Genomic DNA, 26,011 nt, shown 5'->3' with positions numbered 1-26,011 from the left:
CGTGACAGACCTGAAGTACTGTCCCATGTTGATGTGTCAATAGAAGAGGTTTTAGAACAAATTGGTAAACTAAACACTAATAAGTCACCAGAACCAAATGGTATTCATCCAAGAGTTCTGAGGGAACTCAGGTATGAAATTGCAGAACTACTAACTAGTATGTAACCAATCACTGAAATAAGCCTCTGTATCAGGTGATGGGAACGTAGCTAATGAAACATCAATTTTTTAAAGGGGTTCCAGGGGCTATCCTGGCAATTACAGGCTGGTGAGTCTATATTCAGTATTGGATAAATTCATATAAATGTAGTAAAGAACAAAATTATCAAACATAAATAAACATGACTTGTTGGGGAAGAGTCAATCTGGGTTTTGTAAAGGGAAAGCATGCTTTAGCAATCTATTAGACTATTTTGAGGGGAGCAACAAACGTGGACAAAGGTAATCCAGTGTACTTGGACTTTCAGAAAGTTTTTTGACAAGATCCCTCACCAAAGGCTCTTAAGAAAACTATGTAGTTGTGAAATAAGAGGGAAGATCCTCTTTCATGGATTGGTAACTGTTTAAAAGATGATAAACAAAGGGTAAGGATAAATGGCCGGTTTTCACAATGGAGAGAGGTAAATAGTGGAGTTCTCCCAGGGTCTGTACTGGGATCTATGCTGTTCAACATATTCATTAATCTGGAACAGGGAGTGGACAGTGAAGTGGCAAAATTTACAGATGATGCAAAATTATTAAAGTTAGGCCGAAGCTGCCTGCAAAGCATTACAAAGGGGTCTCACTAAACTGGGTGACTGGGCAACAAAATGGCAGATGAAATTCTATGTTGATAAGTGCAAAGTAATGCATGTTGGAAAAAATAATCCCAACTGCACATATAAAATGACGGATTCTAAATGAACTGTTACCACTCAAGAAAGAGATCTTGAGTCAGTCATCAGGGCTCGTTCTCTGAAAACTTTAGCTCAATGCGCAGCAGTAGTCAAAAAGGCTAACAGAATGTTAGGAACTATTAGGAAAAGGATAGAAAATACTATAATGCCACTATATTAACCCATGGCGTGCTCTTGAATACTGTGTCCAGTTCTGATTGCCCCATCTCAAAAAGGATGTGGTGGAACTGGAAAAGGTTCAGAGAAGGGAAACAAAGATGGTCACAGGTATGGAATGGCTTTTATATGAAGAGAGACTAAAGATTAGAGCTATTCTTCTGAGAAAAGAGATGATTAAGGGGAAATATGATAGAAGTCTATAAAATCACGAATGGTGTGGAAAAAGTGAACAGAGAAGAGTTATTTACCCTTTCCCACAGTACAAAACCAGGGATCAGCCAATGAAATTAATAGGCAGCAGGCTTAATACAAACAAGAAGAAGTACACAATGCACAGTTAACTTGTGGAACTCATTGCCATGGAAAGTTGTGATGGGCAAAAGTATAACTGGGTTCAAAAAAGAACTAAATAAGTGCATGGAGGATAGGTCCATCAATGACTATTAGCTGAGATGATCAGGGATGCAATCCCATTTTTGGGTGTCCCTAAATGTCTGACTGCCAGATGCCAGGAGGAGAAAATAGGGGTGGATCGCTCCAAAATTATCCTGTTCTGTACATTCCCCCTGAAGCTTTGGTACTGGCCACTGATGAAGAAAGGCTACTACATAAGAACGGCCATACTGGATCAGACCAATTGTCCATCTAGCCCAGTATCCTGTCTGACAGTGGCCAATGCCAGGTGTCCCAGAGGGAATGTACAGAACAGGTAATTATCAAGTGATCCATTCCCAGCTTCTGGCAAACAGTGGCTAGGGACGCTTCAGAGCATGGTTTTGCATCCCTGCTCATCGTGGCTTATACTGCACATTGGTCTGACCCAGTATGGCAGTTTTTATGTCACAGTAGTGTTCTTTTTCTAACCTAGATAGTTAATATAGTGGAATGTATGAAATTAGTCCACCTTTAGTTGCTTTGTTTAGGACTGTTAAAACCAGCTTGCTTCTTTGAATAGCTGCTTTAACATCAGAGTTATAGGGCAAGTTCCTATAATCCTTACTTGTGAAATAGTTCCTTTTTCTTAAGGGAGATTTTTCACATGGGGTAAGCATTGCAAATTTGCTACTGTTATGGGCCCAATCTCAGTTTTATGATAAATTTTGTTCCTAAAATGAAGAAAATTCATTCATATGAAGTGTAGTGTTTTCTAAGGGTGGAATCACTTCCATATTTATTGTACAGTCTCACTTACTACTCAGCTTTCTAAGAGCCTTACTCATATATAATTTATGCCCTGTCTGTTACATACACAACACAATTAGGGCTCCTAGTAGTAATACTGTTGTTCTGTAAATCAGTGGAAAACATTATTATAGTTTGTAATGTAAACTGGACCTTAACTCTTTTTGATGACCTGGTGAAAGCTGTGGTCCAACCAAGGCTTTGGCCTGGTTATGAAAAGTAGTTAAAGACCCATTGTACACTACAAATCGAAACTGTAACCAAGCTAGGACACACTTTGAAGTTGCTAGTGCCCTGATATGGCAGTATTCCTAATGTAAAGAGGACCTTAGTTATGAGTGGTTTAAAATTTATTGTAATTTTTATTTGTATATAAACTGGTCTTGGCCTCAGTACCAGAAGTAATTTATGATTTGCATACACTATTTAAACAATGGGAAAAAAACATAGTAACTCTTTGGGTGACTGTTTAAAGATTTATTGTTTAATAAATTTAGTTGAAGGAAAGAGAGAGACTTGGTAGTTTAAAAAAAATTCTTTATTGGCTTTTATTGTTGAAAATGGGCAAATGAGCAGTTTTGTACTACATGCCTTTAATTTACGAAATTCATATTTAATCTAAATCATACCTTTCCCACACAGGGAAGATGGTGAGCTAGAAGATGGTGAAATAGATGATGCAGGATTTGAAGAAGTTCAGGAAGAACCGGATGCAAAAGGGGAAGAAAAACAGAAAAATGAAAAAGCACATAGAAAATCACGAAAGAAACGCAAAAAAGAAAAGGAAAAGAAAAAATCAAAAAGGAGAAGACGGGATAAACATAAGGTTAGAAAATGCAAACCAAAATATTGGATATGATTACTGTACCTACACAGTTTACTTTTTCTCATCCAGGAAATTGGACAACATATCTGAAAGATGTTATTTCCCCTCAGCACCTAGCACTTCTTTGGACACTATATGAATGATAGAAAAAATTGAGCCACTGTATGAAAGGCCCCTCAAAAAATGTTTATCATGGAATTTTGATTTAAAATATTGGGTTGTATTCGCTCTTAACATAAACAAGTGTGACTTCAGTGACTGAATTTGTCCAGGACAAGAGATGGTAAATCAATTTCTCTGGCTACTGCACTGCAAAAGTCAGTTTCAGAAACTCAGCAGCTAGCTTTTTATAAACTCCAAATTATGAATAGAAGTATTTCAGGTAGTTCACTTTCATTATATTACTACTATATTAGTCCCTGTTCAGGTTTAGGTGAATTATAAATTGTTAAAACTCCATTTTTCTTCTGTTGGTTGTGCATAGTAGGTAAATTTTGGCAGCATTCCAAAATAATAACTGAAAACAAATATTCTAAAAAGTAGGCCACCAGCAGCTAGAGCCGCAACATGCACTGGCCTGGAAGCTGTCAGTGCAGCTGTTGCAGAAGATCGTGGTGGAACTGGGCTGGGCTCTGCTTCTCCCACACTCTCTGCCTTTAACCACACATCCTGGACCTAGCACATGGGGACCCAGTGTCCCATCTCTCCTCTGGAGGCACCACATAGGGCAGAAGCTCTCCCATATCTTGGCATATAGGCTCATTGTGAGCAGAGTTAGTTGACTTGGTGATTAAATGCTGGCTGCTACTTGGAGCCTTAGGGGCGAAATCCTGACTGACTTCACCGGGACCAGGATTTCACACTAGAGCTCCCATGCGTGCTACCACTAGTGCCACTGAACCCGTGGTAGCAATGGTGGGAAATCCTTAGTGAAAACGTCTAGTGCAGGCATCCCTGAGTATGCATATTACATCCACATACCACTCTGCAATTTAACACTGAATAACATAGAAACAAGTGGAGGCAGTGTAATCATGCCTATCCACTCAGGACTTATTAATATTTTCATAAGCTAGAGATGGGAACATTTGAGATTGTGTAATGTTTTATTATCCATGTAAATTACAAAGATAGGAGTTATATTTTATTTAATAAGTGATATGGTATTGATTGTACTTCGCACTTAATCTGGTGTAGTCATCAGAGTATAAAAGGTTGGAAAATATACCCATTTAATAGAGGTGGAGAAGGGGGTTAAATGACTTGCTCAAGGTCATTCAGAGACAGTAGCAGAGCTGGAAACAGAGCCTAGATTTTCTGACTCCAATTCTCCTGCTTATAACTATAAGATAGCATTTCCCAGCCTCACTTTATTTTATTCCTTACCTTTTTGCTTCATATAGCAGAAGAATTTCAGGACTCTGAAGAATAAAGTAAATTTGGTTTTAATTATAAAGTTATACAAGCTCTGAAAGACACACATTCTATTTATGTGTGTAAAAAAACAGGACTAAAACTACAAAGCAGGCCTTCCCTGACCACTCCCTACACCCAGCACAGGGCACAAGAAGCATATCACCTGTCTGCGATAAATAGCCGTCTTCTGCTGCAAATGTGTATTAATAGAACTTGGTTTTTTCCCCTTTAAACAACAACTAGGAAACCACATACTTTTTTGTATGTTAAAAGAAAGTTATATAGTTTGAAAAGTCAAGCACTTGAAAGTTAGAAAATGCCAGACTTACAGTTGCCTGTGTAAACTTAGTTCTGGCTCCTTATACAATATGCGGTATTATTCAGTCTTTAATTATGCAATCATACGCTATTTTTTCCGTAGGACCCCCCTACATTTCACAGGTGGGATGCATGGGGGGGGGCAGAGTTAAGGTTGCATAGGCAACTGTAAATCTGTCATTTGCTAACTTTCAGGTGCTTGATTTTGCAACCTAATAACTAAATGTGATCCAGGGATGCATAAACAGGGAAATCTCAAGTAGCAGTAGAGATTATTTTACCTCTATATTGGTAGTGGTGTGGATGCTGATGGAATACTGTGTCCAGTTCTGGTGTCCACAATTTAAGGAGGATGTTGATAAATTGGAGAGGGATCAGAGAAGTACCACAAGAATGATTTTAGCTGTCCCCATTCCCTGCCTACAAGCAGGACTCCAGCATGTCTCCCTGACTCTACTGCCTGGCTTCATAGAACAGTGTATTTAGCATGCACTGTAGTCCCATTTAACTGCTTTTGTGCGAAGGAAACTGGAGAGAGGGGCATTTGCAGATAGGTCCCAGCTGGGCAGAGAGAGAAAACAAAATGCCTGTCTACAGCAAGATGATGAATTTGATGATAAAAATTCTGAATTACATGGCTTCTTGGAAAATGCTAGATGCCATGGTTACGCCATTCCAGATTCCACGGTACCCTGTCTGAAATTAATAGGACAGATTGCCCGACTTGGAGTTACTATTTCAGGCTCTCTGCAGACTAAGGCATCAATTAGTCAATTGTTTTCAGTATTGTATCATTAACTGTTTGGACAAGAAGCTGATTTTATAAATGAAACCAGAGATTCTGAAGCCAATTATTAGAAATCTTTGATGGGTGCTGCTCAAACAAAATAAATTCTCTCTTTAATCTTCTAAATCAGTCTAAACACATACAGGTCAGCACATGAAGAGGGAACGCTGTCTTGTGTTGTCATATCCCTCACATATAAGGTTCTAGCCATAACTCAGATTTCTGTTAGTCTCCAGCAGATGGAGGACACATTCTTTTCCTGTAATAATAACCTTCTTAGGGAACAAAGAAGCAGACCTCAGACACTTATAAGAAGATGTAGTGATCAGTTGCCACAGCCGCACATGTGAGGCACTGACAGCTTGGAACCTTCAATCCCATAAGCAGCAGAGGACCCAGTACCTTCCCCTTCCCATGTGCTTCCCCAAACCTCCTTACCAGGTTTCCAAAATGGCTGAGAAGGAGCAAGGGTCAGAATCATCCTAGCATTACCAGACATTTCTGCCTCAAGTGTAGGGGCAGCTTAGACTCAAAAAGAAAACTTAGGGAAGAGTGTCCCCTCAGAAATCCCTTATAGGTAGTAAGCTCTGTGAAGAACACTTCCCCTTCTCCTGCCAGGGATTCAGCCTCTCTAGAGTAAGAGGGAATTCTGGAACTACCCAAATGGATTACTACCTCAGAGTCCAGCAGCCTCACTCGAGGGCAGCAGCTGCAGCCCCCAGAATAAAGGGGTGGTTATAGTTCAGATGCAGTCTCAGTCCTGACCCTGCCCTTAGGAAAGGCATTGGTACAGGGACGGAACACAGGGAAGGGCAGGAAGACCCTCCTTCATTGATCTAAGCACCTTGGTCTGATCTGCAGTTTAAGTTCATCTCACCTCACAATCCACCCTCCTCCAGGAGGCAGAAGCAGCTCTGACAACAGAGAGTTCTCCATGGAAAGGAGAGATCAGGAAGCCAGAAAAAAGTACAGACTGTTCAAGCAGCAGCAGCAGCACTGAAAATAAGTACCCCTGCAGTCCTCCCACCTTGAAGAGTGGAGAAGCTGCTTCAGCTCTTCAAGCAGCCCTTGTAGAATGCAGCACTCCAGCCCCCTAAAAATCATGAGGGAGATTCAAGGGCATTTTATTGGATTTAGCTCTGCCTAGAGATCCTTACCAAGCATGATCAAATCTGACCCCTCATCTTCTGTCAAGCCAAGGAAGAGGATTAGTGGCAATAAACCATACACCTTTCTAGGTTGCCCCTGAAAGCAGAGAGAGAGAGAGAGAGAGAGTAGATAGTCTGATTTGATATCATGAGTTAATATTTTATATTATATACTAATTAATATATACAGTCCTTTGTATAAGAACATTATAGAAGTAACATTGGTTTTCTCTTTCAGCATAATTCCCCCTCCAGTGATGACAGTTCAGACTACAGCCTGGATTCTGATATTGAACGTACAGAAAGACCACATAAGAAGGGAGTTGGTTTGTACAGAGATTATGATAGCTCATTCCTTCAGGTATAACTTATAAAACTGATTTTTCATTTATTCCATTTATCTACAATATTTAAATAATTAATACTGTGCTATTTATAAATCCATATGTCCCTAATCTATGCTTAACAAAGATTTCATTCTGGCAATATATTTAGGTCTCATTTCTGTGGGGTAAGTTTCCAGATGTACTACCGTATTACTTTTTTAACGAACCTATACGATTATAGAATAACTCTGATTTTACAGTTTAACATTTCCTGAGCATGAGTTCCAATGGTACAGGCAATTGGGAGTATCTTTTCCTCTATCAGAAAAGAAGGTGCCAATGGGAATTAAATAACTTTTATTTCTGCCCATATCCGATCCTTGTAGGCATTTTTTTTCAGGGAGTAGTTGTAAGAAACCCCTTTCTATGCCTCCATAGTTAATATGGTGGAAATGGGCTGTGCTTCTGTGGATATGGCAGTAGTTCTCTCTAGAAGCTACCAATAAAAATACACAGCTTGCATGCTGTTTTGGGGGGTTTTTAGGGTAATTTGTCCTGGGTTTTTCAGTTCAGACCATCAGGTATCCTTTTAGAAGCCAATGGAAGAAATTGACTCTGCCATTTCCCTGAAGGAGGGACAGAGGAGCTGAGGCATTGGATCTCTGACTGAGAAACTGGAGAAGGATAAAAGACTTTCATCAAGACTTGAGTGCAAAACCTCTTCAAAAACCTTTTGGATAGCCTAATTTATTTATATCTCTAGTAGTCTAGTCATCAAACTCAAGATCCTGCCTGCAGAAAGTGGGAAAAGGGTGGAACTGAGCATGCTTCATTCTAATTGGCATCACCATGTCTGATTAACTGAGAGACAGACACACTCACTTGTTTGTATCAATGTCATCATGCTATGGAAAAACATTAAGAAAGTTAAGATATATGATTTTACTTGAATTTTCTAGATTTTACTGTTGACGTAATTCCTATTAACGATTTTTATTGGAATATCACATTTCTCCTTTTCCATCAGATTCTAAAATACATCTATAATTGTTATTTTATTTAGATATTAGTTTCAGTCATATCAGTAGCTGAAAAAAGTATGTTTTTTACTTTCTATGAATCTAATGTTTGTTTATTGATCAGTAGCCAAGACAACTTATCACTTCTCCCATGCTTCTACTGCTTTGGTAATTAAAACTAAAATTCAAAGAAATATTTACATAACTGTTCCATTTTAATTCAGTGTCACGAAAAATCTGTTAATTTATCAGAAATAGGTCATAGCCTTTCTTTTTTTAAATACATTTGATGATCATGTATATGTAACTTACTTTTCAAGTAGATTGATCAAGTAAAAAAATATGATATGCTAGCAAATTTCGTATTATACAAATAAATTTAAAGTATATTTGAGCTAGGTGAAAGGTACATCGCCAAATCAGTTTAGGTATTAAATTTTTGTTTTGTGAACAGCTTTTTTTCAAAACTGAACATCAACAGACATATTTCCATGACTTTTAACTTATTTTTAAAGGAATAGCATTCCCCTAATAGTGTGATATTACAAAGGAATTGTGGTAGCAAATCAGATTAATGTCCATTTAGTCCATTTTTCAGTCTGACAGAGATTTGTATCAGAAGTCCTGAGGAAGGTGTAAAAGCTACATAATGGACAATTATAGTATAATCATTTTGTTATTGAATAATTAAATTGAACTTTACAACAATGAGGTTTGCTTGTGCAGTTTGTGGAAATCATGGAAATAATGAAACACTTGACAGTAAAACAATTGTGTAGAAATAACCATCTTAAGAAAGTGAGGGCAAGGGGGAGTTTGGGAGGGTGAGATGTTAAATTGCTTCTAATTGCCACTATCCCTTTCATGCAGCATGGACATTTATCAGGAAACTACATGACTTCCCAGAAGGCACAACATAATAAAAAATTAAAAAACAAGGAATATGATGAATACACTAATTACAGTGATGACAACTTTGGTAACTATAATGAGGAAGAAAAGGAGGAGGATTTTGCTGATCAGTTAAAACAATATAGAAAAGCTAAAGAAACTTCAAATACTGATTTAGGATCTCCATTTCCTAAAGAACCAGTGAAAAAACAGGGGATGAAAGGAATCCAGAAAGGTAAGGTTTGGTTTAATAGCTAATTTAGTTCATTTCAGAAACGTTCAGAATGGGATGGTGCCCTACAAATGGAGGGGGGGGGTTAGACAAGGCAGGTTAGATAATATCTTTAACAAGCTTGTCTCTTTCATCAACAGAAGTTGGTCCAATGAAAGATATTACCTCATCTACCTTGTTTCTCTCGTGTCCTAGAACCAATACAGCTACAACACCACTTCAAAATGATACGTCACACCCAGTTTTTCAGTAATTTCTCTTAGTTTGAGTCCAGTATTTCAGAAGTCTCGTATAACTCTTGCTGGTTTCTGACACCTGAACTGTTTTTCTGGTGACAGCATTTCTTATCTATAGCTGATAGGATCCATTTTTTTTGTTTTATCTTCTCTTTTTTTTTTGGTCTTCATCTTGATGTCTGTGGGTTGTTTTTTCTTGTCTTGCTTCTCCCCTCAGTGCATCTTACTATCCAACTGTCGGAGCTGTACAAACAGTAGATGGGTGCTGGTAGTTTTTCTACCAGATGACATCTATGGAGGGTCATGCTAGTAATTAAATTGAAAGTGCTGACCATAATACTCCTCCTCTTATAAACAGCTAGCAAACTCGTATCAGCAAGTATAATACTTTATCATCAAAATAAAAATTACACAGTCAGAAATCAGTGCTGCATATCCAGGTTAATGTTCCGTGTTCTGCAATGAATAGTGTAATTTTTAATAAGTTAAACCTTTCCAATTGTTGTCAGTTGTATAAGTATTTGAGTGGTAATACTGCTTCAGAATTATTTTCTATATGATGTACTTTATGAAAGTGTCATACATAGAGCTGGGTGGGAAAAATTGCAAATATGTGATTTATAAAGTATATTTTGATTTAGGGCCAGGTTTGTAAAGGTATTTAAACACCTAAACATGCAGATGGATACCTAATGGGATTTTCAAAAGTGCTTAAGATGCCTAACTTCCATAGGCATCTAAATACATTTAAAAATCTGGTCCTTAGCCATGTTCAAGTCCCTTTTTGTTCATTTTTTCACAAATTTTCATATGTTCAAAATTTTGTTGAATGCTCATGGAAAATAAATATTGAAACCGTATCTAAAACAACATACTTGATAAATTAATGATGCATGACGTTGATATAATGTAGCGTCCACTTAAGAAATTAAATTGAGAGTGAAGGAGGGAGGGAGTAAGGTAGTTTTGGAGAGAGAGGTAGGTGAGGGGGAGAGGATGACTAGTCTGAGAAGATCCATTCCTCACTAGAGGGGCCTCTGTTTCAAAAGGGTTGCCATGGGTATCATCTAATTCATAAAAAAAAATTTTCACTGTTGTTGCAATTGTTTCACTGGGGTTTATTTTTAGTTTAACATAGGTATAAAGTGTCTGTCAACAGGCTTTGATTGATCTGTCAGTTATTTAAAATCACAAAATACAAAACCAAAATGCAATTTTTTGAATATTTTTTGAATTCTCTATGTAAAGTTTTTCAAGTTTCACAAAATTTCAGGAATTGGTAGTAATGGTACCTCCAATATGCTTCCCTTGACTAGCAGGTTACGGTCACTTGAGTCACTTGGTTTTGTTGCTGTCATAAACAATTCTTCTTGCCCAACTAAATAGGAAATACAGTGGTTAAAGTAAATTAAATGAAGAAAATATTGGATTTACCATTTTATCTTACCCAAGACTGATATTTTTTCCATCATACAGGTTGTGCTTCTAAAAATTGGACGTTTCTTGTTTTATTTCCATTGGCATAAACATGCATGACAATTTTACTGACAGGCTGGTAACTTGTTTGTATTTCCACAAGTTCTTTTACATACTTGTTACAACTCACCAGGTGTTCATTCACCTGCATAAATCAAAAGGTGTTCAATATAATCTGAAGGCAGCATACATCACAGGCCTTCAAGATTTGGGTTTTTTATAGAATTTACAAAGCTGTTGTTTGAAGCTATATATGTACTTGAAGCAAATGTTTGTCTCTCACTGGGGGGGTCTGATTTGGGGGAGTGAAATTGTGAGTACTTCTAATACCTTCTTGAACTGTCATCCGGAACTGTTACTCATTTTAGCAGTTTTGGGGTCTTTGTTCACCTAGAACTCTTCAGATCGCTTTCTGGAGGTTGTACTGTTCATTAATCTCTCACAAATGGGAATATGCAGAGGACACTAGATAAAGAAAGAGAGGTTATTAACCAGTAACTGTTGTTCTTTCAAGAATGTCACCTTTGCATATTCACACTACCTACCTACCTTCCCTACTACTTCAGAGTTTCGAGTAAAGAATTCTGAAATTAGGAAAGTAACTGAAGGGCAGCTAAGGCCAGTCTACCGTTTATATCCATGGAATCCTCCACAAGAATGTGGGGAGGTTGGCAATTGGTCCTAACAGACATAACTCTCTGGAATCTTTAGAGCTGAGTGCCAGGAGTGCCAACTAGTTTCTTGTTATGCCTTTTAGGAAACAATAAAAATTATAAAACTGTCCAGAAGCCTAGAGAGAAATGGAATGGAGTAGAATTATTGATAGTTGAGAGGTGAGCATGTTGACCGGTTGGAGTAGACTCTGGATGTTGGAGACAGTTAGTGAGGGGCGGAAGCAGCAGTGGATTTAAACTAAAATATAGGAAACTAGATAAAAGAGAACTAGATGAATTCATGGAGGTTAAGTCCATTAATGGCTATTAGCCAGAATGGGTAAGGAATGGTGTCCCTAGCCTCTGTTTGTCAGAGGGTGGAGATGGATGGCAGGAGAGAGATCACTTGATTATTATCTATTAGGTTCAGTCCCTCTGGGGCACCTGGCATTGGCCACTGTTGCCAAACAGGTTACTGTGCTGGATGGATCTTTGGTCTGACCCAGTATGGCCATTCTTAAGTTCTTATGTTAAACTTCAGGAAGGTGGGCAAGGCTTCTGATAACAGAGTTCCATAAAAACCAGGCTAATAGGATATTTCTCAGTTTTCACACGTTGAATTTACTAGATGAGGGTTTCTCAATCTAGCTGTAGTAAGATTGAAAATTGTTGAGCAATATTACCTGTGTGTGATTTAATATTTGGTGAATGCCAATTTGCCATTATCAGTACGTGTTTCGCACTCAACATGTCTGAAGGTAAAGGAAGTTGTATGAAACAAGCAATTGAATAGACTGAAATAATGAAAACAGATAATTATTTTTATTAAAATATAAACATAGTCAGCAGTTACTGAGTAGCAAGATAAAAGCAGGCAGGTACGGCCAAAAGATAAAAAGTGTTAATGCTCATTGGTAAAGGTATATTTTCCCTTCAGAGTTAACCCAGGCTCTTACTCAGGTGTTGCTACGACCGGTCTCCCGTTAATACACACAAACCTCTGACCACTTCTCACTTTTAGACACATTGAGCAATAGGTTCTCTCTCTTAATCACTGAACTGTATTGCTTATGAGTGCACAACCAAAATTTTTAAGTAGAACAGCATCTTGTCCAACTGTGCAACAAGATCCTGCTGTCCCTATGCCACAAGGTATGCATGTCTGCTGATGTTTGCAATGTTGGCCCTCCTTGGCCCAGTTTGCATTATTTTAAGGCTGCTTCTTGCGTCTATACATGCTGTGGTCTGGGATCATAATTCACCTCCCATTCCAAGTATATGTTGTGCACATCCTGCCTCTGTCTCATAAATATAAAATAGATGCACATATTTTCCACCATCTTTCAGCTGTACCCTTCTTCACTACCGTCATGCTTTACCTCCTATTTCCTCCTTTACTCTCCTTCACCTCAGTCTCTGTGCATCTGTATATTTTTTAAATATTTGCTGCTCCTCTTCCATCTTTTGTGCTGGTCAGTGTCATAAAGTAGTCCTAAAAATTGCTGTTATACCAGTTTTACTTAATATATTTTTGCAAAAATGGCTTTTGAAAGCTTTGCTGCAGGCAAAAATATATGGTGGTAAAATTTTGTGGAAAAATTAAAAGATTAGAAGTTTGTGTGAATTTTCACAGAAATTTATTCACTTTCACACAGCATTATGCTGAAATATTTGTTTGCCTTTTTCAAGCTAAATTTTAAAAATGTAGTTAAGGTTTGATTCTCTGGATTGCAGAGTGCCTCTTGTGAAGTGCTGAACACCTAAAACTGTTGAAGTCAATTCACAGATTTTTGAGTACAGAAGAAACCATAGTGATTTGGTCTAATTTCTTGCATAGCCCACTCCATATGATTTCCCTCAGTAATTTTGGCATCTGACTCCAGTGGAAGCTGAGGGTGCATGGAAGTTTACAGGAGCACTCAGTATCCCAAAGAATTAGGCACTTAGCCTTTATAAATTACCTTCCTGCATTTGTGTTCTCTGGGAACATTTCTATTCTATAATTAGGCTTGGCAGAATTCAATTTTTATTGTTTATCATTTTGAGAGATCAATATTGATTATTTTTAAGCATTTATTTTTATTTTTACCAAATTTAAATGTTCATAGTGGCTGGAAATTGGGAGAGTGTCAGACAATAATGTAATAATAGTAGACATTGAGATTCAAAAAGTTAAAGCTTTATAACTGTTAAACACACATTTTCAACATTATATGTCAAAATATAGAAAGTAAATAGCTTTAAATCAAACTCTTAAGTTCTCAAGCAGCATTTTTCTTACTTTGCCAATTTGTAAATTTTGATTCTTATCAATGGAAATGTTTTCCCTTGGTTTTTGTGTGTATAGTGAAATTGAAGTTTGACATTTACCAATAAAAATCTAATCCTTAAAAGCCTATTTATGATGATAGAGATTGCATCACATGTAGAAGAGAGAGAGATATGTGGGTGCAGAAAATAGTATTTTGTCATGTGCATATAAAGGTAGCATCAATATTTCTATGATTTTTATATGTACTCTTTATATGTACTTATTTTATATGTATTAAGGGTATTTAAAGGGAATTGATGTTATACATAGTATGTTAAGGAATTTAGAGTTGAAATGTAGTATTATTTGTAGATCACCAAATCTTAAATACTTCAAATGTTTGCTTTCAGAGTAGCAGCCGTGTTAGTCTGTATTCGCAAAAAGAAAAGGAGTACTTGTGGCACCTTAGAGACTAACAAATTTATTAGAGCATAAGCTTTCGTGAGCTACAGCTCACTTCATCGGATGCATTTGGTGGAAAAAACAGAGGAGAGATTTATATACACACACACAGAGAACATGAAACAATGGGTTTATCATACACACTGTAAGGAGAGTGATCACTTAAGATAAGCCATCACCAGCAGCAGGGGGGGGAAGGAGGAAAACCTTTCATGGTGACAAGCAGGTAGGCTAATTCCAGCAGTTAACAAGAATATCAGAGGAACAGTGGGGGGTGGGGTGGGAGGGAGAAATACCATGGGGAAATAGTTTTACTTTGTGTAATGACTCATCCATTCCCAGTCTCTATTCAAGCCTAAGTTAATTGTATCCAGTTTCCAAATTAATTCCAATTCAGCAGTCTCTCGTTGGAGTCTGTTTTTGAAGCTTTTTTGTTGAAGTATAGCCACTCTTAGGTCTGTGATCGAGTGACCAGAGAGATTGAAGTGTTCTCCAACTGGTTTTTGAATGTTATAATTCTTGACGTCTGATTTGTGTCCATTCATTCTTTTACGTAGAGACTGTCCAGTTTGGCCAATGTACATGGCAGAGGGGCATTGCTGGCACATGATGGCATATATCACATTGGTAGATGCGCAGGTGAACGAGCCTCTGATAGTGTGGCTGATGTGATTAGGCCCTATGATGGTGTCCCCTGAATGTTTGCATTCCTCACAAATACAATATATCTGCACTACAAGTTATAAAAGGCTACTTTTCACAGAATAAATTATATTCTCATTTTACCAATCTATTATTCACTTTAAAAGTTTCAGGTAATTTCAAAATTCTGATTGGCTGATGAAGCCATTCATGTCAGTATATGACTCAAGATATTTAGGGATTCATTCACCCATCAATATACAGAGAGGTAAACATAATTTCCATTAGCATTCTCTTCATTTTCTGCTTGCTGACTATATCTACTCTTCCTTCTAGTTCCTCATGTCAGTTAAAGAGGAGGCCACGTTAAAGAGTTTTTTGCTTCTGAAGAATAGTCATTTTTCTTTATGAGGTATCTGAAATATGTTTTAATATTTTTCAGGTATTGCACAAAGGGGTTTTGGTGTTGGTCGAGGACGTGGAATTCAGAAGAAGTTGAAGCGTAAAGATCGTGGGAGGGGAAGAGGGGCCAATAAAGGACCTGATGGCTTTCAAGAGGTACATGGAATTGAAGTTAAAAACACATACATGTATTTGCTAATACCTGGATACTCCTTGTTAACAGATATGTAGACAGAATTGCCTAATTATGTTTTCTGCCAATTTTGTTCTGTTCTCCAGAGATTAAGCGAACTCTTTTCTTAGAAAGGAAGTTCCTAGCCCATCCAGTTGAGAAAATAGTCTTGTTTAGTCTGCACCCAGAAAGACTGAAACAATACTAGCAAGAGAATTATAAGTTTCACTTTTTAATGGAATGTTAACTTTGAAGATTTAATATCATCTTAATTCATAGATTCATAGATACTAAGGTCAGAAGGGACCACTCTGATCATCTAGTCCGACCTCCTGCACAGCGCAGGCCACAGAATGTCACCCACCACTCCTATGAAAAACCTCACCCATGTCTGAGCTATTGAAGTCCTCAAATCATGGTTCAAAACTTCAAGGAGCAGAGAAGCCTCCCTCCAGTCAACCATGCCCCATGCTACAGAGGAAGGCGAAAAACCTCCAGGGCCTCTCCAATCTGCCCTGGAGGAAAATTCCTTCCCGACCCCAAATATGGCAATCAGCTAAACCCTGAGCATATGGGCAAGATTCACCAGCCAGATACTACAGAAAATTCTTTCCTGGGTAACTCAGATCCCATCCATCTAATATCCCATCTCAGGGGATTGGCCTATTTACCCTGAATATTTAAAGATCAGTTACTTACCAAAATCCCATTATCCCATCATACCATCTCCTCCATAAACTTATCGAGTAGAATCTTAAAACCAGATAGATCTTTTGCCCCCACTGCTTCCCTTGGAAGGTTATTCCAAAACTTCACTCCTCTGATGGTTAAAAACCTTCGTCTGATTTCAAGTCTAAACTTCCTGGTGGCCAGTTTATACCCATTTGTTCTTGTGTCCACATTGGTGCTGAGCTTAAATAATTCCTCTCCCTCTCCTATATTTATCCCTCTGATATATTTATAGAGAGCAATCATATCTCCCCTCAACCTTCTTTTAGTTAGGCTAAACAAGCCAAGCTCCTTAAGTCTCCTTTCATAAGACAAGTTTTCCATTCCTCGGATCATCCTAGTAGCCCTTCTCTGTACCTGCTCCAGCTTGAATTCATCCTTTTTAAACATGGGAGACCAGAACTGCACACAGTATTCTAGGTGAGGTCTCACCAGTGCCTTGTATAACGGTACTAAAACCTAAAACCTCCTTATCCCTACTGGAAATGCCTCTCCTGATGCATCCCAAAACCGCATTAGCTTTTTTCACAGCCATATCACATTGGCAGCTCATAGTCATCCTATGATCAACCAATACTCCAAGGTCCTTCTCCTCTTCCGTTACTTCTAATTGATGCGTCCCCAGCTTATAACTAAAATTCTTGTTATTAATCCCTAAATGCATAACCTTACACTTCTCACTATTAAATTTCATCCTATTACTATTACTCCAGTTTACAAGGTCATCCAGATCCTCCTGTATAATATCCCGATCCTTCTCCGAATTGGCAATACCTCCCAGCTTTGTATCATCTGCAAACTTTATTAGCACACTCCCACTTTTTGTGCCAAGGTCAGTAACAAAAAGATTAAATAAGATTGGTCCCAAAACCGATCCCTGAGGAACTCCACTGGTAACCTCCCTCCAACCTGACAGTTCGCCTTTCAGTAGGACCCGTTGCAGTCTCCCCTTTAACCAATTCCTTATCCACCTTTTGATGTTCATATTGATCCCCATCTTCTCCAATTTAACTAATAATTCCCCATGTGGCACGGTATCAAATGCCTTACTGAAATCTAGGTAAATTAGATCCACTGCATTTCCTTTATCTAAAAAATCTGTTACTTTTTCAAAAAAGGAGATTAGGTTGGTTTGGCACGATCTACCTTTTGTAAAACCATGTTGTATTTTGTCCCATTTACCATTGACTTCAATGTCCTTAACTAATTTCTCCTTCAAAATTTTTTCCAGGACCTTGCATGCTACAGATGTCAAACTAACTGGCCTGTAGTTACCTGGATCACTTTTTTTTCCTTTCTTAAAAATAGGAACTATATTAGCAATTCTCCAATCATTCGGTACTATTCCTGAGTTTACAGATTCATTAAAAATTCTTGCTAATGGGCTTGCAATTTCAGGTGCCAATTCCTTTAATATTCTTGGATGAAGATTATCTGGGCCCCCCGATTTAGTCCCATTAAGCTGTTTCAGTTTCGCTTCTACCTCTGATATGGTAATATCTACCTCTATATCCTCCTTCCCATTTGTCATGCTACCATTATCCCCAAGATCCTCTTTAGCCTTATTAAAGACTGAGGCAAAGTATTTGTTTAGATATTGGGCCATGCCTAGATTATCTTTAACCTCCGCTCCATCCTCAGTGTTAAGCGGCCCCACTTCTTCCTTCTTAGTTTTCTTCTTATTTATATGGCTATAGAACCTTTTACTATTGGTTTTAATTCCCTTTGCAGGTCCAACTCTACTCGACTTTTAGCCTCTCTGACTTTATCCCTACATCTTCTGACCTCAATTAGGTAGGTTTCCTTGCTGATCCCTCCCATCTTCCACTCCCTGTATGCTTTCTGCTTCTTCATAATCACCTCTCTAAGATGCTTGCTCATCCAGCTTGGTCTACAACTCCTTCCTATGAATTTTTTCCCCTTTCTTGGGATACAGGCTTCCGATAGCTTCTGCAGTTTTGATTTAAAGTAATCCCAGGCCTCAACTGCCTTTAGATCCATAAGTTCTTCAGTCCAATCCACTTCCCTAACTAATTGCCTTAATTTTTGAAAGTCAGCCCTTTTGAAATCAAAAACCCTAGTTGCAGATTTATTTTTGTTAATCCTTCCATTTAGTTTGAACTGAATTAGCTCATGATCACTTGAGCCAAGATTGTCCCCTACAACCATTTCTTCTATGAGGTCCTCGCTACTCACCAAAATTAAATCTAAAATGGCATCCCCTCTAGTCGGTTCAGCAACTACTTGTTGAAGGAATCCATCAGCTATCGCATCTAGGAAAATCTGAGCCCTATTATTATTACTAGCACTGGTCCTCCAGTCTATATCTGGGAAGTTAAAGTCTCCCATGATCACGCAGTTTCCATTAGTATTTACTTTATTAAAGACATCAAAAAGGGCTCTATCCATAACCAAATTAGATCCCGGAGGTCTATAGCACACCCCAAGCACTATCATAGGAGAGGCTTTACTAGTTTTCTTCCCCAATGTAATTTTTGCCCAGACAGACTCTGTCTTATCCATTGCATCGCTTCTTATTTCTTTACATTCTAACTCATCGTTGATATACAATGCTACTCCACCCCCTTTACCTTTGTTTCTGTCTTTCCTAAACAGCACATACCCTTCAATACCTGTAGTCCAGTCATGACTACTATTCCACCATGTTTCTGTTATCCCTATAATATCTGGTTTCACTTCCTGCACCAGTAGCTCTAGTTCCTCCATTTTGTTACCTAGACTCCTCGCATTGGTGTATAAACATCTTAATTTTTGCTGTTTGGCCTCGCTCACATTTTGTACCCTATTAGGCACAGTCATTCTACAGCCATTATAACCTATTAGACTAGTATCCACACCGCCCTCGCTCCTTATATACATTCTCCTACCCATGGCTGTATCCTTTCTTACTTCATCTTCTTCCCTCTCAATGCTAAAATCTGGCGTGGAGATTTTCCGGACATCTCCCATCCATCTCCCCCCAATTCCTAGTTTAAAGCTCTCTTTATCAGTTGTGCCAGCCTCGATCCTAGAAGTCTATTTCCTTCCCTACTCAGATGAAGTCCATCCCGAGAGAACTGACCTCTGTCCGTGAATGCCTCCCAGTGGCCATACATCCCAAAGCCCTCCTTATAGCACCACTGCCTAAGCCATCTGTTGACAGTCATAATCTTGTCACACCTTTGTTGCCCTTCTCTAGGAACAGGAAGGATCCTGCTAAAGATCACCTGAGCCTCAATTTCCTTAAGCGTCTTCCCCAGCCTAGCATAGTCTCCCTTGATACTTTCCAGCGAGAATCTGGCTGTATCATTTGTTCCCACATGAAGGATAATTAGGGGATTCTTTCCCGCTCCCTTGAGGATCCTTTTCAACCTCAGGTCTACATCCCTTATCTTAGCACCCGGAAGACAGCACACCCTTCTATTCTCAGGATCAGCTCTAGTTACAGGCCTGTCTATTCTTCTCAATAAAGAGTCCCCGATCACATAGACCTGCCTTTTCCTGGTGACAGTGCTATTCTCCAGTCTCTCCCCTGTTCCCTCAATTAATTGAGGATAAATTCAGTTCTGAGGAATTGGCTTACCTGCTGGCACCAAATCACTGGGGTTTTTTTAGCCAGCATAATTAAATTGGGAGACTTGATTCAGTTCCTAGCTGCCTACTCCTGTTGATCTTCCTCACAAGGTTTACTCATTTTCATCTAAAAGAAAATGTTAGATTTTAGTCAGTGTCAGCTGTTTATCTTCTCAGCTGTCAAGCCTCTCTTATTCTATCCTTTAGACAGCCTAAACTGTGGTTCCTTTCCAGGTGATGGACCTTTTGTATATTCCATGCATACTCACCGTACACCTGAGTCTGGAATTTTTTTAGTAAGCCGTGTCCATTGGTTCATAGATTCATAGATCCTAAGGTCAGAAGGGACCATTCTGATCACCTAGTCTGACCTCCTGCACAGCGCAGGCCACAGAATCTCACCCACCCACTCCTATGAAAAACCTCACCCATGTCTGAGCTGTTGAAGTCCTTAAATCATGGTTTAAAGACTTCAAGGAGCAGAGAAGCCTCCCTCAAGTCAACCATGCCCCATGCTACAGAGGAAGGCGAAAAACCTCCAGGGTCTCTCCAGTCTGCCCTGGAGGAAAATTCCTTCCCGACCCCAAATATGGCAATCAGCTAAACCCTGAGCATATGGGCAAGATTCACCAGCCAGATACTACAGAAAATTCTTTCCTGGGTAACTCAGATCCCATCCATCTAATATCCCAACTCAGGGGATTTGGCCTATTTACCCTGAATATTTAAAGATCAGTTACTTACCAAAATCCCATTATCCCATCATACCGTCTCCTCCATAAATTTATCAAGTAGAAACTTAAAACCAGATAGATCTTTTGCCCCCACTGCTTCCCTTGGAAGGCTATTCCAAAACTTCACTCCTCTGATGGTTAGAAACCTTTGTCTAATTTCAAGTCTAAACTTCCTGGTGGCCAGTTTATACCCATTTGTTCTTGTGTCCACATTGGTGCTGAGCTGAAATAATTCCTCTCCCTCTCCTATATTTATCCCTCTGATATATTTATAGAGAGCAATCATATCTCCCCTCAACCTTCTTTTAGTTAGGCTAAACAAGCCAAGCTCCTTAAGTCTCCTTTCATAAGACAAGTTTTCCATTCCTCGGATCATCCTAGTAGCCCTTCTCTGTACCTGCTCCAGCTTGAATTCATCCTTTTTAAACATGGGAGACCAGAACTGCACACAGTATTCTAGGTGAGGTCTCACCAGTGCCTTGTATAACGGTACTAAAACCTAAAACCTCCTTATCCCTACTGGAAATGCCTCTCCTGATGCATCCCAAAACCGCATTAGCTTTTTTCACAGCCATATCACATTGGCAGCTCATAGTCATCCTATGATCAACCAAAACTCCAAGGTCCTTCTCCTCTTCCGTTACTTCTAATTGATGCGTCCCCAATTTATAACTAAAATTTATAACTAAATTCATACATGCACTATAGTCCTTCTCATGCTCTGAACTGAGGGCATAAGGGATGATGCGGACCAGTGACTGCAGTTTCTTCTTACCAATGCATGGTCTGAGTCAGAATCTTCTGTGTCCTCAGCACCTTCTGCTACTGCGTCATTTCTGTAAATACATTGAGTTTGGCTTTAGTATTCTTCTTCTTTTCTAGACTCTGGTTCTACAGAATCCCTTCAGCCTGGTTCTATAGATAGAATAATGAAAGGAGCATGTACTATAATCCAGTTAACTCTCCCTTGTAGAGAAAGATGCAAATGAAGAGGCAAATACAGACAGGCCCTAGCAGGACAGGAAGAAAAAAGGAGGAGGGAGACCCATTCTTGATGTACATCAGCTAAATTACTTTATTTGCAAATCAAAAGGAGAAGGGCACATGGTTCACATCTCTCAGTATGAAAGATGGTTGCTTTCATGTGGATATTCATTCATCCTACAGAAGGTTCCTCAGATTTCTGATAGGACCAGAGTACTACCAGTTCAGAGTAGTTCGGTTTGGGCTCCTACCAGCACCGAGAGTTTTCAGGAAGGTCCTCTCTGTGATGGTGGCCCAGATGAGATGAAACAGCTATACCATCTTCCCATATCTGGTCGATTGGCTCCTAATAGGCAGATCCAACCAGGAGGTCCAATCGGCTGCCCTATCCTTGTTCCGTCTTCTGGCATCCTTGGGGATCTGTGTAAACAGAGAGAGGTCTACTTTGACTCCCACAAAAAAACTGTATAGGAGCAACCCTAGATCAACCTCAGCATATGGCCTGTCTCCATATGGACAGAGCCCGGGCCATGAACAGCCTGATAACACACGTTACCCTCAGACCTTGTCTCTCTTTCCCTGCTAGGTCACATGGCTTCATGTACCTATGTAACACCATTCACCAGGCTTCCCCTCCATTGCCTACAGGGCTGGGTCTAGTCTGTTTATTCACCAGAGACAACGTGAATACCAAGGTAACAATCCCTGCCAATCCCTGGCTTCTCTTGTACGATGGACAAACCTTCAACAGCTGCCTGCCTTTCCTTCCAACCACGCCTGACACAACCATGATCACAGAGGCATGTATCATAGGATGGGGAGCCCATCTGGGCAGTTACACTGTGCAAGGCACATGGATTCCGCAAAAGGCTAGGATGCATATCTGTCTCCTACAGTCAGCCTAGCTTGCAATGCATTCCTTTCACTTATACTGTCCCATCATATCCAGATAATACCAGACAACTTGATGACCATCTTCTATCTAAAAAATCAGTGTGGAGCGAAATCTCTTTCTATATAGAGGCAGTCAGTTTATGGAACTGGTGCATCAGGAACCACATATTACACTCTGCATATACCTACCAGATGTTCAGAATTCTGTGGCGGACAATCTGGCACTTCCCCACAGACTACGAGTGGGAGATGCATAATTCAGCCCTGAACAAAATCTTCATTCAGTGGGGGAAACATCCTGGGACCTGTTTGCCTCCCAAGATGAACAAGAAGTTCAGTCTGTACTGCTCCAGAGCTGCATTGGCCGGGATACTGGGCGTGATGACCTTCTGTTACCCTGGACAAATCACCTGAGATGCACCTTTTCTCCCGTCTCACCACTACCACGTGTTCTGTGAAAGATTTGGCATAACAGAGCTCAAATCATTCTCTTTCCATCCAGTTGGGCCCAGACAGTTCTGATTTCCGACCTTTTACAATGTCAGGCCGTCCTCCCATCAGCATCTGACCCTTCCTGGATCTGTTAACTCAGGAGAACTGCAAGATCAGACATCCCAAACCAGACCCTCTTCACCTTTTGGTCTGTTATTTGGATGGGTGTCAAACCAAGAGCATTTATGTTCAGAGACGGTTCAAACTATTCTCAATCACAGTAGAAAAACTCCACCAGAAAATGCTGTGTAGCTAAATGGTGGCATTTCTCTGCCTGGACTCAAGAGAAGCCCGTCTGTCTCTGGAAGATGAAGATACTCCTGCTTTTTTTAATTACCTCCTCACACTCAATTCATCAGGACTTGTCATTCGTTTGCCGCAGGTCCACCTACCACAGCACTCCGTTCCTTCTGTCCTCCCGTAGCAGGCTCACCCAACAGTTAGATACCTACAAGGTCTCATTAGGAACTTCCCACAGTTAGGACCTTGGTCTTGTACTCTCTCAATACTTACCAGACCACCCTTTGAATCTTCTCCTTAAAACACGTGGCGTACGAGTTAGCCATAAATGCTACCCAGTTCACTTACCCTTCTGGCTAATGTGATGGCGACAAAAAAAGTATCCATCATGGATAGGGACATCCTCACACCATCCTCCTGTTTGAATACTACTTACCAATCATCCACATGTAAAATACACACAGGAACCAGCACTCAAAGAAGAAAGGGAGGTTATTTATATGTAACAGGAGATTCTTGGAGATGTGTAGTCCCTGTCTGTATTCCACTATCCGCTCTCCTTCTCCTCTGCTTTGGATCAGGACTGGATTTGCAGTAAGAAGAGGAATTAGAGGTGTCAGAGATCGCTCACACTCCTGGTACAGAGCACTGGGTAGGGGGGTGCATGCAACTGCACAGGCATGAACTTGCTGGAAATCTCTAGTCTCAGGCACATGGAGCACATGAGTACTTATGTGTAAGTTCAAGAACTGACTCTGGTATGGACTTTCTGTGTGACCTTGGGCAGGTCACTTTCTCGCTCTGTGCAGCAGTTCCCTGCTTGTAAAATGTAGGTGGTAATATTTTCCTTTTTCTGTTTTGTCTATTCAGATGTAAACTTTCTGGGGCAACAGCATTCTTCCTCTATTTGTACAGCACTTAACACAATGGGGCCCCAGTTTCAATTGGAGCCCCCAGATGCTACTGTAATGTACTTTTTTTGTCCATTTGAACTCTGGAAGTGTGAGAGAGGTTGGGGGGTGACGTAAGGGGGTGTGCATTTATGTGGGTCTTGGGCTGTTGGGGCAGAAGCTAGGAGGAAAGCTCAGAGCTGATGCAGCAAGTTGTTGGCACTTCAAGTTCTCCCCCACCACCAGGAGCAGCCCTTGATGTGATGTGCTTAGCTGTCACCCCTTCTAGGTTCTGCCTAGTTCTCACGCAGCCCTGTTTGTGCCCTTCCCTCCCACATGTGTTGGGGGATCCCCTTTTCTGTGGACATCCCTTGACCTCTTCCTGCTCCTCAGTTGGGTGGAGGCAAACAGTTCTGTAGTGGATCTGGTTAATTATTCTCAATCTGAGTTGGGAAGTAAAGTCCCAGCCAGAGGAGCATCCTCTCCTGAGAGGAGGGTGCTGAGACTGGGAAAGTGGCTGAAGAGGGTGGTGAAGACCCCATCAGCACCATTCTGTTGTCTTCTTTCTGATTTTCTTCCTTAAAAGTTTACTTTAAAATATATAACGGAAGGAGATGTCATTATCAGGGTTAAGAGTTGACTCATATTGCTTGGCTATTAACTATTAGTATTCTGGCATTCCTGAGGGAACTCCTAGTTGCTGTATTTGGGCCCTCAGCTGTTGTAATCTAACTGTAACGTTATTGTCTTGAGATCGTTGACTATATGAAGTATTAGTTACTGTGTCCCATATAACGGAGGTACATTTCATTTTTTTCCTGTATACACTTGCAAAACTGAGATGTACAAATCTTTATAAAAAGAAAAGGAGTACTTGTGGCACCTTAGAGACTAACAAATTTATATGAGCATAAGCTTTCGTGAGCTACAGCTCACTTCATCGGATGCATCCGATGAAATAAATTAATATGCTCAAATAAATTTGTTAGTCTCTAGAGTGCCACAAGTTCTCCTTTTCTTTTTGTGGATACAGACTAACACGGCTGCTACTCTGAAACAAATCTTTATGGTATTTGACAGAAGATTCTAAATTTGTTGCATTTATAACAGAAAGCTTGCTATTTTCACTGAAGAATTTTACTTTACTTAGTCTTACAGAACAATATTAGAGCATCCAAGAAAATTTATAACGCATATTTGGTTTTACTTTATATTTTGAGATAGAATAGCCTTTCTCTGAACTGTGTACAGAGAACACTCAAACACTCTGAAAATACTCAAGTCATGATTTACTGTCATTTTATTTTGAAATTTTATTCCATTTTCAGGTAACTACTGTTTTGAATGCTGTTGTTTTGAAAATATATTTAAAATAGTAACTGAAACACATACATTTAAAATATTTTTATTTCCTTTTATATAGGAAGGCAAACCAGTGAAGAAATGGGTGAATATGAGTCAGGAATTCATAAATCAACATACAGTGGAACATAAAGGAAAACAAATTTGTAAATATTTTCTTGAGGGAAGATGTATTAAGGTAAATATATACTTTATATGCATGTATGTATCTCTAGCAGGAATCAGGGAGAGGGTGGGCATTCTATTTCAGTTTAGCTAATATCAGGAAAACTTGTTTTATGTAACTTTGTTTTTTGCCTTAGTATTTTTTGGCAAGAAGTATAAATAAAATAAATGCAAGAGAAAATTTTGAGGGAAAACTGTCAAGCTACATATCCTTTCACTGTGCAATGTAAATTATATAAAAATGATATACTATTGGTAACTTATTTTATTAGCAGGTTCAGTATGATAAATACACCTGTGTCCACCAATCTTAGAATCTGAAATTAGTGTAATATGTCATCTGTATTTTTTATATTTAATTTTGGACATACGTAGGGTGATTTAGTAGGTAGATTTAGTGATTCATTTCTGTTTTAAAGATAATCTTTTATTGGATATTATAGATTTTGAGACA

The 26,011-nt window shown here is 39.3% G+C and overlaps 1 protein-coding gene and 1 long non-coding RNA gene across 7 annotated transcripts in view; one reads left to right on the top strand and one right to left on the bottom strand.

Annotated features, from left to right (window-relative positions):
• ZC3H6 (zinc finger CCCH-type containing 6) overlaps positions 1 to 26,011 on the top strand; it is an 80,850-nt gene that overhangs the window by 38,253 nt on the left and 16,586 nt on the right. For all 5 annotated transcript variants that reach the window (XM_038396026.2, XM_043512388.1, XM_043512385.1 and 2 more), the window contains 5 exons: positions 2,880 to 3,063; positions 6,971 to 7,093; positions 8,948 to 9,203; positions 15,363 to 15,478; positions 25,454 to 25,570. In XM_038396026.2, the coding sequence (XP_038251954.1) occupies positions 2,880 to 3,063; positions 6,971 to 7,093; positions 8,948 to 9,203; positions 15,363 to 15,478; positions 25,454 to 25,570 (796 nt within the window). The remainder of the gene's footprint in view (positions 1 to 2,879; positions 3,064 to 6,970; positions 7,094 to 8,947; positions 9,204 to 15,362; positions 15,479 to 25,453; positions 25,571 to 26,011) is intronic.
• LOC122459684 lies at positions 10,509 to 25,454 on the bottom strand. 2 transcript variants are annotated; one of them, XR_006280514.1, is made up of 4 exons: positions 21,306 to 25,454; positions 11,541 to 11,662; positions 11,243 to 11,377; positions 10,509 to 10,814 (listed from the first exon to the last, which is right to left on the bottom strand). It is a non-coding gene; the product is annotated as an uncharacterized LOC122459684 (long non-coding RNA). The 2 variants fall into 2 exon arrangements; XR_006280513.1 differs by having other exon boundaries at positions 11,243 to 11,662.

Source organism: Dermochelys coriacea, chromosome 3, assembly GCF_009764565.3.
Source record: "Dermochelys coriacea isolate rDerCor1 chromosome 3, rDerCor1.pri.v4, whole genome shotgun sequence".
Lineage (NCBI taxonomy): Eukaryota > Metazoa > Chordata > Testudines > Dermochelyidae > Dermochelys > Dermochelys coriacea.
This window is presented reverse-complemented; position numbering and strand designations above follow the sequence as displayed.